The 18,609-nt window shown below is 37.3% G+C and overlaps 1 protein-coding gene across 3 annotated transcripts in view; it reads right to left on the bottom strand.

The window, feature by feature from the left end:
• KIAA1328 (KIAA1328 ortholog) overlaps positions 1-18,609 on the bottom strand; it is a 440,823-nt gene that overhangs the window by 160,856 nt on the left and 261,358 nt on the right. For all 3 annotated transcript variants that reach the window (XM_043889124.1, XM_043889126.1, XM_043889125.1), the window contains 2 exons: positions 11,859-12,532; positions 6,270-6,377 (listed from right to left, as the gene is read on the bottom strand). In XM_043889124.1, coding sequence (XP_043745059.1) covers positions 6,270-6,377; positions 11,859-12,532 — 782 coding nt within the window. The remainder of the gene's footprint in view (positions 1-6,269; positions 6,378-11,858; positions 12,533-18,609) is intronic.

Consider the following 18,609-nt stretch of genomic DNA (forward strand, 5'->3'; position numbering starts at 1 on the left):
AATTAATACACAAAAACATGTAGCATTTCTATATATGAAAGGCCAGAAAGGGAAATTAAGGAAATGATTTCATTTCCCATCACATCAAAAAAGATAAAATGCCTGAAAATAAACCTATTTAAGGGAAAAAAAGACCTGTACTCTGAAAACTGTAAGATGCTGATGAAAGAAATCGAAGATGACTAAACAGATGGAAAGATATAAAATTCTCTGGTTGGAAGACTCAGGGTCATTAAAGTGGCCATCCCACTCTAGGAAATCTAAGAGTCAAGGCAATTCTTGTTAAATTACCAATGGCAATTTTCAGAGAACTAGAACAAAAAATTTTTATAATTTGTATGGAAACACAAAAGACCTCAAATAGCCAAAGCAACCTTGACAAAGAAAAATGGAGCTGGAGAAATCAGACTTCTGGGTTTTGGACTATACTACAAAGCTACAGTAATCAAGACAGTTTGGTGCTGGCACAAAAACAGAAATATAGATCAATGGAACAAGATAGAAAGCCCAGAAATAAACCCATGCACCTAGGGAGAACGAATCTGTGACAAAGGAGACCAGAATATACAATGGTATAAATGCAAGGCTGGACAAGATAAACTCTTAGAGGAAAACATAGGCAGAACATGCTCTGATATAGATTATAGCAATATCTTTCTGGATCTCTCTCCTAAAGTAATGAAAATAAAAATAAAAATAAACAAATGGGACTTAATTAAACCCAAAAGCTTCTGCACAGCAAAGGAAATCAGAAAAGGCAACATACAGGATGGGAGAGAATATTTGCAAGCAACTGACAAGGGATAAATCTCCAAAACTATACAAAGAACTCATACAGCTCAATATCAAAAACGAACCCAATCAACAAATGGGCAGATATAAACAGACATTTCTCTGAAGAAGACCATTGTATATTCTGTGACAAAGGAGACCTTTCAGGTTTCCTATCCGGTGAAAAATTGATGTATTAACATTAAGATATTGACCTCTTTATCATCCTCAAAAGTGGAAAGCAGGTGCCTGTGAGAATCTGCATGTCTTAAAGAAATCCATGTCAGTTTCTAATGTAATCATGAAATTTAAGAAAGATGACTATATGTATATATATCTAAAAAGAGAGCTACCATATGACCCAGCAATCTATCCCACTCCTGGGCATATACCCAGAGAAAACCATAATTCAAAACAATACATGCACCCCAATGTTCATCACAGCACTCTATTTACAATAGCCAGGACTTGGAAGCAACCTAAATGTCCACCAACAGAGGAATGGATAAAGATGACGTGATACATATATACAATGACACATTACTCAGGCATAAAAAAGACAAAATAATGCCATTTGCAGCAACATGGATGCACCTAGAGATTGTTATACTGAGTGAAGTAAGTCAGGCAAAAAGAGACAAATAGCATATGATATCACTGATAGGTGGAATCTATAAAAAGGATACAAATGAACTTATCTACAAAACAGAAATAAGTGACAGATGCAGAAAACACACTTACGGTTATCAGTGGGTAAGAGCAGGGTGTGAGAAACTGGGAGACTGGGACTGACATATACACACCTGCTTTGTATATAAAATAGGTAACTGATAAGGACCCACTGCATAGCACAGGGAACTCTATTCAACACTCCGCAGTGGCCGACATGGGATGTATGTACAGGTGTAACTGATTTACTTTGCTGTACACCTCAAACTACCACAATAATGTAAATCAGCTATACTCCAATAAAAATTTAAAAATTAGAAGTGATATTAACAGTACAGAAAAGAAAGGATACATGTACCCCAATACTCACTGTAGCACTGTTTACAATGGCCAAGACATGGAAGCCATCCAAATGCCCACTGACAGATGGATTGATAAAGATGTCTACTATATACCGCATCACAGTCTCTCTTTCTCTCTCACACACACACACCAGAGTATTACTCAGCCATAAAAAAGAATAAAATAATGCCACTTGCAGCAACATTGAGGGACCTAGAGATTATCATGCTGAGTGAAGACAGTTAGAGAGGAACAAATATCCTATGATATTACTTATATATGGAATCTAAAAAAATGACACAAATGAACTTATTTACAAAACAGAAATAGAGTCACAGACGTAGAAAACAAACTTATGATCACCAAAGGGGAACGTGCCGAGGAGAGAGAAATTAGAAGTTTGGGAGCAACATATAAATATGTTTACTATTAATGAACAGTAAACTAAAAAATGGGTGAGATGGCAAATTTTACGTATATTTTACAACTGAAAAAATTAATTATAGCAAACTGTGCAAAAACGAGAATTTGGTTCTGCTCCTGATAATGGTTGAGGAGCTTCTACAGGGCCAAATCTCCTACATGTAACAACTAGACAACCTGGGAGGAAAAAAATAACGAACATACTGAAAAGCGGTGTGGCCAGCAGCAGGCAGAAGCTGCCAGAGGAGCAGCACTTGAAAGAAAACAGTGGCTCTGGGTGAGTTTCCAAGTTTTTTAATGGTTTTTAGCTGAAAGCAGGCTTAAAGAACGAGAGGATAGAGTATAGGAGACAAAAGTATAGAGACAAAAGGAGCTAAAAAGTGAAAAATCTTGGAGAGGAGAGAAATAGGAAAGCCTTAAATTCTATGTAACAATCTTGCCCGTTCAGGCTAACCCCTGAACTTATACATGATCAGAGCAGACTCAAGCATCCTGAAAAATGAAAGTGAAAGTCTCTTAGTCTTGTCCAACTTTTTGCAACCCCATGGACTATTCAAATCCTGAAAGATGATGCTGTGAAAGTGCTGCACCCAATATGCCAGCAAATTTGGAAAACTCAGCAGTGGCCACAGGACTGGAAAAGTTCAGTTTTCATTCCAATCCCTAAGAAAGGCAATGCCAAAGAATGCTCAAACTACCATACAATTGCACTCATCTCACACGCTACTAAAGTAATGCTAAAAATTCTCCAAGCCAGGCTTCAGCAATACGTGAACCGTGAACTTCCAGATGTTCAAGCTGGTTTTAGAAAAGGCAGAGGAACCAGAGATCAAATTGCCAACATCTGCTGGATCATCGAAAAAGCAAGAGAGTTCCAGAAAAAAAATAGATATTTCTGCTTTATTGACTATGCCAAAGCCTTTGATTGTGTGGATCACAATAAACTATGGAAAATTCTGAAAGAGATGGGCATATCAGACCACCTGACTCACCTCTTGAGAAACCTATATACAGGTCTGGAAGCAACAGTTAGAACTGGACATCGAACAACAGACTGGTTCCAAATAGGAAAAGGAGTATGTCAAGGCTGTATTTTGTCACCCTGCTTATTTAACGTATATGCAGAGTACATCATGAGAAACACTGGGCCGTAAGAAGCACAATTTAGAATCAAGATTGCCGGGAGAAATATCAATAATCTCAGATATGCAGATGATACCACCCTTATGTCAGAAAGTGAAGAGGAACTAAAAAGCCTCTTGGTGAAAATGAAAGAGTGAAATGAAAATGAAAGAGTGAAAAAGTTGGCTTAAAGCTCAACATTCAGAAAAGTAAGTTCATGGCATCTGGTCCCATCACCTCATGGGAAATAGATGGGGAGACAGTGGAAACAGTGTCAGACTTTATTTTTTGGGGCTCCAAAATCACTGCAGATGGTGATTGCAGCCATGAAATTAAAAGACGCTTACTCCTTGGAAGGGAACTTATGACCAACCTAGACAGCATATTAAAAAGCAGAGACATTACTTTGCCAACAAAGGTTCGTCTAGTCAAGGCTATGGTGTTTCTAACGGTCATGCATGGATATGAGAATTGGACTGTGAAGAAAGCTGAGTGCCAAAGAATTGATGTTTTTGAACTGTGGTGTTGGAGAAGACTCTTGAGAGTCCCTCGGACTGCAAGGAGATCCAACCAGTCCATCCTAAAGGAGATAAGTCCTGGGTGTTCATTGGAAGGACTGATGCTGAAGCTGAAACTCCAATACTTTGGCCACCTCATTGTTGAAGAGTCAACAACCAAGAGTTGACTCATTGGAAAAGACCCTGATGCTGGGAGGGATTGGGGGCAGGAAGAGAAGGGGGCAACAGAGGATGAGATGGCTGGATGGCATCACCGATTCAATGGACATGAGTTTGAGTAAACTCCGGGAGTTGGTGATGGACAGGGAGGCCCGGCGTGCTGCAATTCATGGGGTCGCAAAGAGTCGGACACGACTGAGCGACTGAACTGAACTGAACTGGACTGGACTATACAGACCATGGAATTTTCCAGGCCAGGTACTGGAGTGGGTAGCTGGTTCCCTTCTCCAGGGGATCCTCCCAACCAGGGATCGAACACAGGTCTCCCACATTGCAGGTGGATTCTTCACCAGCTGTGCTCCGAGGGAAGCCCATGATCAGGGCAGACTCAAGCATCGCAATTAAAGTTAAAATAACTCAACGGTGATTATTATCACCACTTACTCCAGGGACACAGAACTTGGATTGGAGTTCAGTTAAATTAACTGCCCACACGTACACAAAATATTATCATTGTTCAGATAAATACAGGCATACTTGAAGACATTGCAGTTTGGGTTCCAGACCACCACAATAAAGTCAATATTGCAAAAAATGGAGTCAGACAAATATTTTGGTTTCCTGGTGCATATAAAAATTATGTTTACATTCTGTTAGTGTACTAAATGTGCAGTAGCATACATCTAAAAAAATGACAAGCTTTAATTAAAAAGTACTTTATAGCTAAAAAGATGCTAAGTTAGTCATTATCTGAGATTTCAGCAAGTCATAATTCTTTTGCAATAGTAAAGTCTAAGTTCACTGAGCACTATAACAAATATAATACTACTACTATTAGCAAGAAAAACAGTAACAATGTTAGCAACATTGTAAGAATGAGCAAAATGTAACACAGAGACACAAAGTGATGGATGCTGTTGGAAAAATGGTGCTGAAAGACTTGCTTGATGCAAGATTGCCAAAAGTCTTCAATTTGTAAAATATAAAATTATTTGTGAAGCATGATGAAGTGAAGCATAAAAAATGAGATATGCCTATATAACTGAATTCTAGAGTTATTCACAATGACCAGGAAATGATCCAAAATTACTAAACATATAAAGAAACTGGAAAACATGACCAACTCAAAGAAAATTCAATCAATGGAGACAAACCTCAAGATGAACCAGGTGTTAGAATTAGCAGACAAAGAGTTTAAGGAACAAATACACCTGTAATGAATAAAATAGAAAAATTTAACATAGAAAGTATAACAAACATACAAATGGAAATTCTAAACCCAAAAAATCCAGTATCCAAAATTAAAAAAACAAAAAGATCTCTGTATGGGCTTACAAGCAAATCAGAAACAACAAAAGCATTGATGAATTTGAGGACAGATCAATAGAAATTATTCAATACGAATAAAGAAAAATAGGTTTTAAAAAGTTAGCAGAGAGTTAGCAATCTGTGGGACAATAACTAAAGATCTATGGTAATATACATGTAAACAGAGTTCCAAAAGGAGAGGATAAAGAGAATAAGGAAAAAAAATGCATTTGAAAAAATAATGGCCAAAAATTCTTTATATTTCATGAAAATAGCATTCTTAAACACTGGTTTGGGAGTTTGAGTTGATTTAACTTTCATGAAAAGCCATTTGGCAATGTGAATCATGAATTTTAAAAGGATTCACATGTACTTTAAGCTAGTAGTTCTGCTTACAGAAATCTATGCCCAGGAAATAGGTGGAGATAAGGTAAGAAATGTATTTACAGAAATTTTCTTCAAAACGTAATCTATAATGAAAGTGAAAGTAAAAGTCACTCAGTCATGTCCAACTCTTTGAGACTTAAAAGCCTATATTATCTAGTAACAGGTTAATTGATAAATACTGAGTAATAGCTGTCACACAATAAATATTTGTTATATGAATTAACATCAAGTTTTTCATTAAAAAGGACATCAGAAATTATGATACACTGAAAAAAGCAAAAAATAAATTCTGTACAAGCATAATCCCTACTGTAACATAGAAAATAATGTCATAAAAGAGACAGAATGGGAAAAAGGGTTCAAAGGACTGTCTCTGAATGGAAGGATTATGAAAGATTTTTATTTTCTTCTTTACACTTATCAATATTTTTCAAAGTTTTATAATGTGAATATATTTATACATGTGATCAGAAAACTAGATTCACCAGTATGAAGCTATAAATATATACCAAGCATATCCTTAAGATCTGTGTCCTATATAGTGTGCCTTCACCAACCGCCCAAATTTACCTTGGTCCAGAGCCACTCCCATTCACATCCAGACTGAGCTCTCGAGGTTTAGTAATCTCTTTATTAGCAACCAGTTCTCTTGACTTAAATACAGCTTGAGTCCTTAACCTGTAAAAATAAATTTAGACATAGAAATAGACCAAACAATCTTAAAATCTGTATGGACCCACAAAAGAGCCTGAATAGCTAAACTTTGAGAAAGAAGAACAAAGATGGGAGCATTACATTTTCTGATTCAAACTCTATTATAAGCTACAGTCATCAAAACAGTACAAGCATACAATTCTGCAATAAAACACCAAACCACCAGGTTAAAAAAGAGCAGAGGATCTGAATAGACATTTGTTCAAAGAAGACATACAGATGGCACATGGAAGACGCTTAACATCACTAATCACTAGGGAAATGAGAATAAAACCACACTGAGATACCACCTCATACCTGTCAGAAGGGTCACTGTGAAAAAGAAAACAAGTGCTGGTAAGGATGTGAAGAAAAGGGAATACTTGTGCACTGCTGCAGGGAAAGTAAATTGGTGCAGCTGCTATGGAAAACAGTATAGTGACTCTTCAGTAAATCAAGAGATTCCTCAATTAATTAAAAATATAACTACTATATGATCTAGCAATCCCACTCCTGGTATTTATCTGAAGAAACCGAAAACACCAATTAGAAAAGATATATGCATCCCTGTTTTCACTGCAGCATTATTTACTCGAATAGCCAAGATATGGAAGCAACATAAGTGTCCATCAATAGGCGAATGGATAAAGAAGATGTAGTATATGTATACAACAGAGTATTATCCATAAAAAGAATAAAATCTGCCATCTGTAACAACATGGATGGACTTGGAGAGTATTATGTTAAGTGAAATAAGTCATACAGAGAAAGATAAATACTGTATGATTTCACAAAAAAAACACAAAAGAACAAACATAACTAAACAGAAACAGAGTCACAGACATAGAGAACAGAGGAGAGAAGGGTCATGGGAGGTGAGAAAGAGGTGTGGGAGACTGAGGTAGAAATTTTCAGTTGCAAAATAAATGACTCATGGCTATGAAATGCACAGTGTGGGGAATATAGTCAATAATTATGTAATATCTTTGTGTGTTGAGAGATGACAATGAGTTGACTCACTGGAAAAGACCCTGATGCTGGGAAAGATTGAAGGCAAGAGGAGAAGGGGACGACAGAGGACGAGATCATTGGATGGCATCATTGACTCAATGGACATGAGTTTGAACAAGCTTTGGGAGTTGGTGAAGGACAGGGAAGCCTGGCATGCTGTAGTCCATGGGGTTGCAAAGAGTCAGTCATGACTGAACAACAATTACTTTGATACCAAAACCAGACAAAGAAAGTATGAAAAAATAAAACTACAGACCTCAGAAATATTGATGTAAATATTCTCAACAAAATATTAGTAAAAAGAAATTGTTAATGCACATTACTTGTCGACAAAGGTCCATCTAGTCAAAGCCATGGTTTTTCCAATAGTCATGTATGGATGTGAGAGTTGGGCTATAAAGAAAGCTGAGTGCTGAAGAATTGATGCTTTTGAGCTGTGGTGTTGGAGAAGACTCTTGAGAGTCCCTTGGACTGCAAGGAGATCAAACCAGTTCATCCTAAAGGAAATCAGTCCTGAAAATTCATTGGAAGGACTGATGCTAAACCTGAAACTCCAATACTTTTGCCAACTGATGGGAAGAACTGACTCATTGGAAAATACTCTGATGCTGGTAAAGACTGAAGACAGGAGAAGGGGACAACAGAGGATGAGACAACAGAGGTTGGATGGCATCACTGACTCGATGGACATGAGTTTGAGTAAGCTCCGGGAGTTGGTGATGGATAGGGAAGCCTGGTGTGCTGCAGTCCATGGGGTCACAAAGAGTCAGACATGACTGAGTGACTAAATTGAACTGAATGCATAGAAAGTATTATACACTATAACCCAGGAGATTTATTCCAGGGATATAAGGCTAGGTCAATATATATATATATATAAAATCAATCAATGCAATCCACTGTATTGGCAGGCTAAAAAAGAAAAAGTCAAACAACCATGTCAATTATCCCATAAAAGATACTTAACAAAATGCAATGGACATCATAAAAACTTCATGCAATCTAAAAGGAATAAAAATAAAAAATGAACTGTTATCAAAATTAAAAACTTTTGTTTTGTGAAAGATCCTTTTGAGATTGAAAAGAAAAGAGACTAGGAGAAATTACTTGCAAATCCACCTACCTGTCTGACAAAGGACTTATATCTTTTGAATATATAAAGAATTCTCAAAACTCAACAGGAAAACAATTCAAACAATCCAGCTAGACTATGACAAGCGATACTAAAAAGAATGGAAGAAGGGCAAACTAGCAAATGAAAGGATATTGAATATCACTAGCCATAAGGAAAATGCAAACTAAAATGACAATGAAATATCACTACACACAGACGCAGAACACATCAAATAAAAATTTGTGACACAATCAAATGCTGACAAGGGTGTGGAGAAATGATCTTTCTCATGTTACTGGTAGGAGAAGTATTTTAAACTAAATGAAAGTGAAGTCACTCAATCGTGTCTGACTCTTTGAGACCCCATGGACTATAGCCTACCACACTTCTCCATCCTTGGGATTTTCCAGGCAAAAGTACTGGAGTGGGTTGCCATTTCCTTCTCCAGAGGATCTTCCTGACCCAGGGATCGAACCTGGGTCTCCTGTGTTGTAAACTAAATGAGTAAAAGCTAAATATGATCTCTTATATGATTTAGCAATCATACTCCTAGTTCTCACTTGTAGAAACAAAAAACTTAGGCCACACAAAAACTTGTATAAGAATGTACATGGAAGCTCTATTTGTAACTGAAAAAAACTGAAAACAAGGAAACTGTCTAATAGATAAATGGTTAAACAAACCATGGTATATCTATATCATGGAATAGTACTCAGAAGTCAAAAGGTATAATATACGTAACAATCTAGATGGATCTTAGCATTATGCTGAATGAGAAAAGCCAATATCAAAATTCAATATTATGCATAATTCCATTTACATAAAATCCTTAAAATAATAACAATCTAGAAATAGACAAAAGATTAGGAGATCCCAGGGTTAGGCACAGATGGGGGCGAAGAGTGACTCTAACAGCATAGTTCAGGGACCTCCCTGGTGGTCCAGTGGCTAAGACTCCACGATCCCAATAGAGGAAGCCCAGGTTCCATTTCTGGTCAGGAAACCAGAATGCCACAACCAAGAATTTGCATGCTGCAACTAACAGTTCAGATGCTGCAACTAAGGATGCCTCACATCACTCAAAGATGGAAGACCTCATGTGCCACAACTGAAGAGCCAGTGAGTGAAGTCACTCAGCTGTGTCCAACTCTTTGCAACCCCATGGACTGTAGCCCACCAGGCTCCTCGGTCCATGGAATTCTCCAGACAAGAATACTGGAGTGGGTTGCATTTCCTTCTCCAGGGGATCTTCCCGACCCAGGGATGGAACCCGGGTCTCCTGCATTACAGGCAGATGTTTTACCATCTGAGCTACCAGGGAAGTCCAAAAAATAAGTGTAGTCACTCGGTGGTGTCTGACTGTTCGCGATCCTATGGACTGTAGCCCACCAGGCTCCTCCATCCGAGGGATTTTCCAGGCAAGAATACTGTTTACCATCTGAGCCACCAGGGAATCCCAAAGAGCCAGTGCAACCAACCAAATATATAAATAACACATATTAAAAACAGATGAGGACACAGTAATAATCTAATCAGGAAAATAATTTGAAAAAGAAAATACACATCTGTATGTGTATTACTTTCCTATACACCTAAAACTAACACATTGTTAATCAACCATGCTCCAATACAAAATTAAAAAACAAAACAAAAAAATCCCAGCATAGTACAAATGAAATCTTGGTGGTGCTGAAATAGTTCTGCATTTTGACTGTGGAGGTGGTTACACAAATTCACATGTGATAAAGTGACACAGAAACACACACACACACATTGTACCAATGTTAATTTACTAGCTTTGACAATATATTATGTTTGTATAAAATGTAGCTGTTGGGAGAAACCGGGTGAAGGCCACATAGAATCTCTGTACTATTTTTGCAACTCCTATCAATCTGCAATTATTTCAAAATAAAAAGTTTTAAGAAATCTCTATACACAAAACTTGTTCAAAATTTGTGTTTCATGGTGCTTTCATCTAAGCTAGGGTGATCAAGAGAACAACAAGCACTTTATTATCATTAAGGAGCATTACTTGAATATACAATGCTGTTCAAATGAACATGATGCCTAACATAAAATTATCCATTCTCCCCTGCTAGACTGTGATCTCTTTAAAGTCTGCATTTAATTCTTTTACCTATCTCAACTACCTAGAACCATTCCTCACATAACATAGACATTCAATAAATGTTTGTAGAATGAAGTTCTCAGGAGAAACTACACGTTAACTGGAGAATCAGAGATTGGGGTCATAAAACTGCAGCAACATTTCAGCCTTTGGTGACAATCTTGTTACAAGAGGCTTCATTTTCACTTACTTTAAAAGCCTCCAGGTTCAACAGTGAAGAATAAAATTGATCATAAAGGAGGAGAAAGGGGAAGATCATGTTTGCTTCCCAGGGAAGTCGGCACTGCACTGAAGAAAACAAGTAAGACTGAACTTTCAAAGACATGAGGATTTAAAAACATGGAGCAGGATCTGAAAGTCAAAGACAACTAACTCCAAGAAGTAAAAGAAAATAACACTAATACTAGGTGTCCAAGGATCAACATGTCTAAGAATGTGTACAAAGGGGAAAAGGTATGCTTGACCAAGAAAATGGCAGGGATACACACACACACACACACACAGATACACACACCCTTTCCTTGAAATTTACTTATAAAAAGACATAAATGCCATATTTTTTTATGTTTAAATACAATTGCATTTGATCTATTACTATTTTGAAATTAAGATAACAAACTTTGACTTTGTATGTAAAACTATAATGAACACGACATGATATTAAATAGGGCTTTAGCTTTTAAAACATTGTTCTTAGGGAAAAATTGTCAGAGGAAGAGCAGTTTAAATGTGGGAAGGTGTATAATAATTGGCTATTGAACAGGTTATGCTTCGTAACCAGAAAAGGTTGAATTTAGCAGGTTCTCTTTGTTATATGGGATGATGAAACCTAGTCACAGTGAGTCTCATTTTACATCCTAAAACTTTAAGTTTTTACTTAATGCTTAATATTCTCTACAATGACATCAAATAACAAAGTATTTTGTGTAATGGTAACATTGTTGAAAAATACTGTCTTTAGAATCCAGCCAAAACTACACTGGACAGGTGAGAAGTAGATATTCTAAGCTAACATTTTGGAAGACAAGGTAATCTTTCAGTTCTTTCCCAAAAGACTGCAATTTATTTGTAAGTCATAGCTGCTATGCATCTTGAGCAAACCAAGATTCTGAGGAACTTCTGTTCCTACATCTGTTAGAGTAACCCAGCTGTCATTTTATACTGTATTCTCCCAACTACAGGTATAGCTGAAAAAACAGACAGAACTCACCAGTTATAGTCCAGTCGAGACTGATGAAGCTGCTGCTGTTTCAGGAGAAGTTTTGTCTCCTGCTGGGCCAACAGATGCTGAAGGCGCTCCTTTTCAATTTCCAGCTCCATTTTCTGAAGCATAAGTTGCTGCCTTCTATCTTCGGAGAGCTGCTTTCTGACATCATTTTCATTAGGTGGCAGTGCCCCGTGGCCATGCATCATAGACGCCCAGGAAAGCCCACAAAACCTGCATGAGTCCAGGTGTGTCTTAGAATGCTGAGGGCCCATGTTTGTTGGATGGCTCTCGTGAACATGATCTGCATTTTCAGAAAGTCCATGGCCACAACACTGACTAGACGGAGGAGTCTGAAGGTGCTGGCATTCCTTCATCTTCAGTTCTTTGGGAGGGGCTTTCTCTGTTGGGACTGCGTCTGCTAGTTTTTTCCCTGGGGATCTGTAATTACTTGCTCTGGTCTCTGAGGGCACCTTGCTCATATCCTCTTTGGAATAATGAAGGGTTGCTGGTTTCAAAGAATTATTCCTAAATTCCACAAGGGATTCCAAAGCTGAGTCCTGATTTGCAGACTTAGGCCTCTGCTTGGTTTGAGTGTGGATCTGTGGTTTGGCTACACTTAAGTAGGAACCATCCAGTTCCATAGATGTAGACGGGAGAGTGCTTTTCCTATTGGATACCTAAAAGGAACCACAAGATAACTTGTCAAATAAGAGCACAATAGAGGGAGTTCTTTTGACTCTTCAGAAATCAGTGACACATGTTTACCAAGACAAAGCTGTGTTTTTGTCTTCTTAATAAAGATAGTATTCACAGCTAAACAGATATGTGCCACAAGGCTAAACTCATTTTCAAACAATCTATATTTCAGTAAATTCACAAAGAAGAGAAAAAGAAAGTGTTGCCACTCACTGCTTAAGCAAGACTTCAGGAGTTGCAAATAATAAGAGTTATATAACATCTACTTTGAGAAGAAGAAAAACATTAAATGTTAATGTCTTAAAATGTTTAATTTTGAATACTAAGCCAAGAAATCCATTCAGCCACCTTAAATACCTTTTGATTGGCCATTACACAGCATGAGAGTTGATGTAAAACATTTCACCTTATACTGAATAGGATGTTAGTTACTGCTAGAAATTTCATGAGTTTTTATAAACATCTTTACAGTACACAGATAAAACCAACCACTTTCCACAAAATATGATTCTAATCAAAAGTAGTTATTTAAATATAAAACATATTCAATTTCAGCTATAAACATAAGTGATTTCTCAATTAGGCTGTTCAAGTGATTACAGTCTGACAGAAGTCAGGCGGAAAGGAAGCAGTCACAAATTACCTTTGACAAGCCGATAGAGTGAGCTTCCCCAGCATTTTAGCCTCAAGCTTGTTCTACTGGGAGAGCAAAACTGAGTTTTTAGCAATGATGCTCAAACTTTAGCACGAATCAGAATCACCTGGAGGGCTTGTTAAATGTGAATTGCTTGGCTCACTCCCTAGAGTTTTCAGCTCAGTAACTCTAGAGTAGAGCCGAAAAATGTGCACTGTTAACAAGCTCCTGGGTGGTGCTGCCAACCTGGGGCCAAACTCTGAGAACCACTGGTCTGCACCGTGGGCCGTTAGACTCCTCCTCTGTCCCTCCTGTAAGGACCATGCTGATCACATCAGGTTTACCCATGGACTCCTGGATCATTTCATCATCTTAAGTTCCTGAATGGCATCTGTAAAGTCTCTTGTCATACAGAGCCTCCGTGCCATATAAAGTGACATTCACAGGTTCCAGGAAAAAGGACATGGACGTATTTGGAAGGCCATTATTCAGTTTGCCACAACTTTTAAAATAAGGACTAACTCATAAACAGTTGAGATGGTTATGTATTCTAGAGATATAGGAAGAATGAATAATCGAGATCCCTAGCAGAGATGGGGGGAAAAATCCCACCAATTTATTTTGCAATAGTTGAAAATGAAGAACTAATTGGTAAAAAGTATCAACTAACAGATATATAGCAATGCCATGTTTCCTAGCCTATAATGAAAGAGGGCTAGTACAATGACTCAAGCTTTCAAGTGAGGTTCTAAAACAATGTTAAAGGAGTTCTATTTAAATGAAAATCAGCCACATATGTGGAGATGACCTGGGTCTCTTCATAGAAGGCATGCAATCTTGTATACTGAGCAGATGACAAACTACATAAAAGGAACTAGTTCTGGGGCAAAATTTATGATAAACTACCTCATAAAAAATTAACCTTATTTTACACCTAAGGAAGAACTCTAGTCCACATTAATCTCCCCTATTCTGAACTTCTGCAGCACTTACTGTCAGCAGAAATGTTTACCATCTGCTACTCTGTATGATAAATTGACTTTTTAAAGGTTATACTTTTAAAATGACAGATAAATGTTTTGAGTCCAGAAACATAAATCAACTATTTTACATCATCATATATTTTCTAATCCACGTATCATTAATATAACAGTAGATACCATGTATGTAGTATTTTTTATTCATGTTTTTGTTCCTTAACATTATTTATATTATGTGCATTCTTAGGTACTAACAAAGCTTACACTTACTTTAATGGTGCTGATTGTTACATTATTCACAAAGGATCGGTATTTGGAAGATTTCTAAAACAACTTTTTTTTTTGGTAGTTAGCATCTATGTTTTTGAGAGGCACTTCGATGTGAAGATTTCCATGCGTGCTTTGCTCAAAGACAACACTGCTTTGCCAATTACCTGCTAGGGAACTGTGCGTATCACTAAGCAAATTCTAAGATGGTCCCCAAGATCTCCATCATCTTGGTGTCCCCACCCTGTATTATCTCCTCGCCTTGAGCAGGGTAGAACTTGTGAATATGATCAGTGATCAATCCTGTGGTTATGTTACATACATGCCAAAATAGACTTTACATATATAACTAAGGTCCTTACCAGCTAACTCTGAATTAACAAAAAGGAAGATGATTTCATGTGGGCCAGACCTACTCATGTAAGCCCTTTCATAGCCGCTCTGGTGCTCTCTCCAAGGTCAGTGATTCTCCTGCTGGTCTTGAAGAAATAAGCTATTGTGTCATGGGAGGGTTTTTTTGTTTTTTGGTAGATTTTATTGAACTATAGTTGATTTACAATGTGTGTTAATTTCTTCTGTACTACAAAGTGACTCATTTATGACAAAACATAATGGAAAAGAATATGAAAGCCAATACTCCTTTTCATATTCTTTTCCATTATGTTTTGTCACAGGATATTGAATATACTTCCCTGTGCTAGAAGGTAGGAACTTGTTTTTGCCCATTCTATATGTAAGATTTGCCTCTGCTAGCCCCAGACTCAGCCCTGAATAGTCATTGGATGGACTGGTGCTGAAGCTCCAATACTTTGGCCACCTGATGCGAAGAACTGATTCACTGGAAAAGACCCTGATGCTGGGTACGATTGAAGGCAGGAGGAGAAGGGGACGACAGAGGATGCGATGGTTGGATGGCAACATGGACTCGATGGACATGAGTTTGAACAAGTTCCGGGAGTTGGTGAAGTCTGGCGTGGTGTAGTCCCTGGGGCTGCAAAGAGTCAGACATGACTGAGGTACTGAACTGAGCTGAAGAGAATCCCAGACTCACAAGTATAGAGAGCAGACTTGTGGTTGCCAAGGGAAAACAGACATAGGGGAGTGAAGGAATGGGGGGTTGGGATCAGCAGAGGCAAACCATTATATACAGGGTGGGAGGGCTTATGAACGGGCTCATATGGCAATGACCTCGGGAGCAGAAGGCAGTTTCCAGGCAACAGGGAGCAAGAAAACAAGGCATCTACCACACACATACAAGAAAATAAATTCTGTGAAAAACGTTGTGAGTTTGGAAGAGGACCTAGAGCTCCCCGCTGAATACAGCCCAAATGACACCTTGACTGCAGCCTTCTAAGACCCTGAGCATAGGATCCAGCTAAGCTGTGCCAGACTCACAGACCCACAGAAACTATGAGGCTGCAAATGTGTGCTGTTTTAAGCTGCTAGGTTTGTAGTAACTTGTTATACAGCAATAAAAAACTATATAGAATATTATTCAACTTACCCGAGCCTCAGGTTCCTCAACAGTAAAATAAGGATTAAAAATAGCACCTACATCAAAACTGAACACTGTGGTGAGACAGATGAGCAGTTATCAAGAGTGTTTATCTATAAGGGTACTAATTTACAAAAAGGAAACACAAACCTTCTATTTACCCAAACTTCTTTCAGGCAGAATATTGTGGTGCATGTGCGTATGTATGTGTGTGTGTTGGGGGTGAGATCACCCTAGGGCATGTTCAGTTACAACAGATTATCTCTAAATCGTCTTAAAAGAGAATGAAATCAGTTATCAATCTTTATTTTGCTATAGTGAGGTTTTCAGTAGGGCCAGAGTTGAACTTCTTGAGATAACGGAGAGATTCTCCATTTTTCTCATTCATACAAAGTATGTCAGCCTTACACTAACATCTTGCCCTGTCTCTTAGGGTTGTTGTGATGATTAGATAATTCATATACAAAGTGCTTTGGACAGCGCTTAATATAAAGTTCATATTTTTAAAAAGTTTCCTAGGACTACTACTGTTATGATCACTGACTTCCCTGCCACAACAAATTCTGAAGGCAGGAGGTGTATATGTATATGTATAGCACTGGGGCTTGCACACAGCAAGTACATTCTCAATAACTCTGGGCTTACTGTATCAGCTTAGGAGAAAAATTCAAATTGGGTTACAGGTCACAGTAACTAAAGAGAAGAAAATCACAATCCATGATTAGGCTGAATCACGAGCTACTAAGGAAGAAGAGAAAAGAAATAAAACTTCCTGTTGGAATATGAATATAAGAAATTATTTTATTAGTGGAGTTGAAAAACATTGCCTCTGGAACACATGCAAGTCCCAGTGGGCCTAAATGAAACAGATGTATTTTTCTTTCTGCTTCATGCTTTCTATATATTTACAAATATAACTTCTCTTAACTAAGGTTTAAACTAACAATGAATCCCAAACTGCTGTCTCTAGCATATGGTTTTTATATGAATTTTTCAGATATATAACACTAACTTAAAAACCATTAGGTTTTTTTAAAAAAAAATGAAGGCATAACATGCATAATAAAATGCATAGATCTTTACTTGCATTTACCCATGTAATCATCACCCAGATCAAATTATAGAACAATTCCACCATCCTAGAAAGTTCCTTTGTGTCCTTTCTAGTCAATATCACATCCTCACACTCCCAGGAGCAACCATATTCTGACTCTTATGATCACAGATTAGTTTTACCTATGCTGAACTTCAATATAAATGGAATTATACTGCCTGCTACTCTTTTGTACCTGGCTTCTTAAGCTCAATATAATATTTGAGTATTTTCTATGTTGCTTTGTATATCAATAATTTATTCTTTTCTCATTGCTGCATAGTACTTCATTGTATGAACTAAGCAAAATTTGTTTACCCATTCTTTTTACTGGATTAGGTTTTTACCAGCCTAGGACTATTAAAAATAAAGCCACTATGAATATTCTCATACAATACTCTCTGTTCTTTGAAGTCATGTAGCACATATTTAACTTTGTTAGAAACAGCCAATAAGTTTTCTAAAGTGATCATTCTGTTTCACATCCCCATCAGCAAATTAAGAGAGTTGCAGTTACTTCACATACACAGTAATACTTGCTAGTGTGTTTCATTTTTAGTCTATCTGATGTATGTGTACTGAAATATCATAATGGCTTTATTTTCCATTTCCCTGATATGTAATGATATTAATGAACATATGCTTGCTGGTCATTTGGATATCTTCTTTTATGAAGTTATTGTTGGAACCAATATATTTAAATAATTCAAAGTAATTCTTAAAGGACTGAAAATGAGAAATGAAAAATGAAGGTTGGAGAAGACAATTTCATGCAAACTATTTCTGATAAGCCTACTTAGCTCTAACTGATCACCTTCACTGAACACTAAATGCAGAACATGCTCCCAGAACACACTGTCACTTTGGCTGTTTTCAACTCAGAGTTTACCATACACTAAATTAAACGTTTTACATATTTAACCTATTATTCTTAACAGCAATTTTGTAAGGTATTAATTGGCATTTTACTCATGAGAAAATGAAGTTCAAGGAATCAACACAACTTTTCCAAGCTCATGTCAATACTCTACATCAGACATGGGGCTATGTCTCACTGTAAACCCTGAGACTTACTCCAAATACTTACACATTACTTCCTGTTGTAGATTTTAAAACATTTCTTTAGTATGAAATACCATAAACATAGAAGTACACAAAACAAATAAGATCAGCTTAGTGAATAATCACAAGGCAATGCCCAATGTAACAGAAGATGACCCTTCCGTACGCAGAAGACCTCTGATGACCTGAGCCATCACCACTCTCTACCTCTCTTGCCAAAACAGGGAATGATTATCTTGACTTTTATGAGAATTTCTCCTTTGCTTTAACACTTCTCTGCTGAAATATATAGTAGAGTTCAGTTGTACTTGGTTATTTTTGAAGTATAAATAAAATCATATGATATACATTCTTTTTTGTTTAATTTCTTTCACCCAGCATTATATTTGTCAAGTTCATATATGGTGCTGCATGTGGCTATATTCTCATAGCTATATAGCAGGGGTCAGCAAGTTTCTTCTGCAAACGGTCAGACACCTAACATTTTAAACTTTGCAGTACATACTGCTTTTGTACTGTGAAATCAA

Source organism: Cervus elaphus, chromosome 27 (genome assembly GCF_910594005.1).
Source record: "Cervus elaphus chromosome 27, mCerEla1.1, whole genome shotgun sequence".
NCBI lineage: Eukaryota > Metazoa > Chordata > Mammalia > Artiodactyla > Cervidae > Cervus > Cervus elaphus.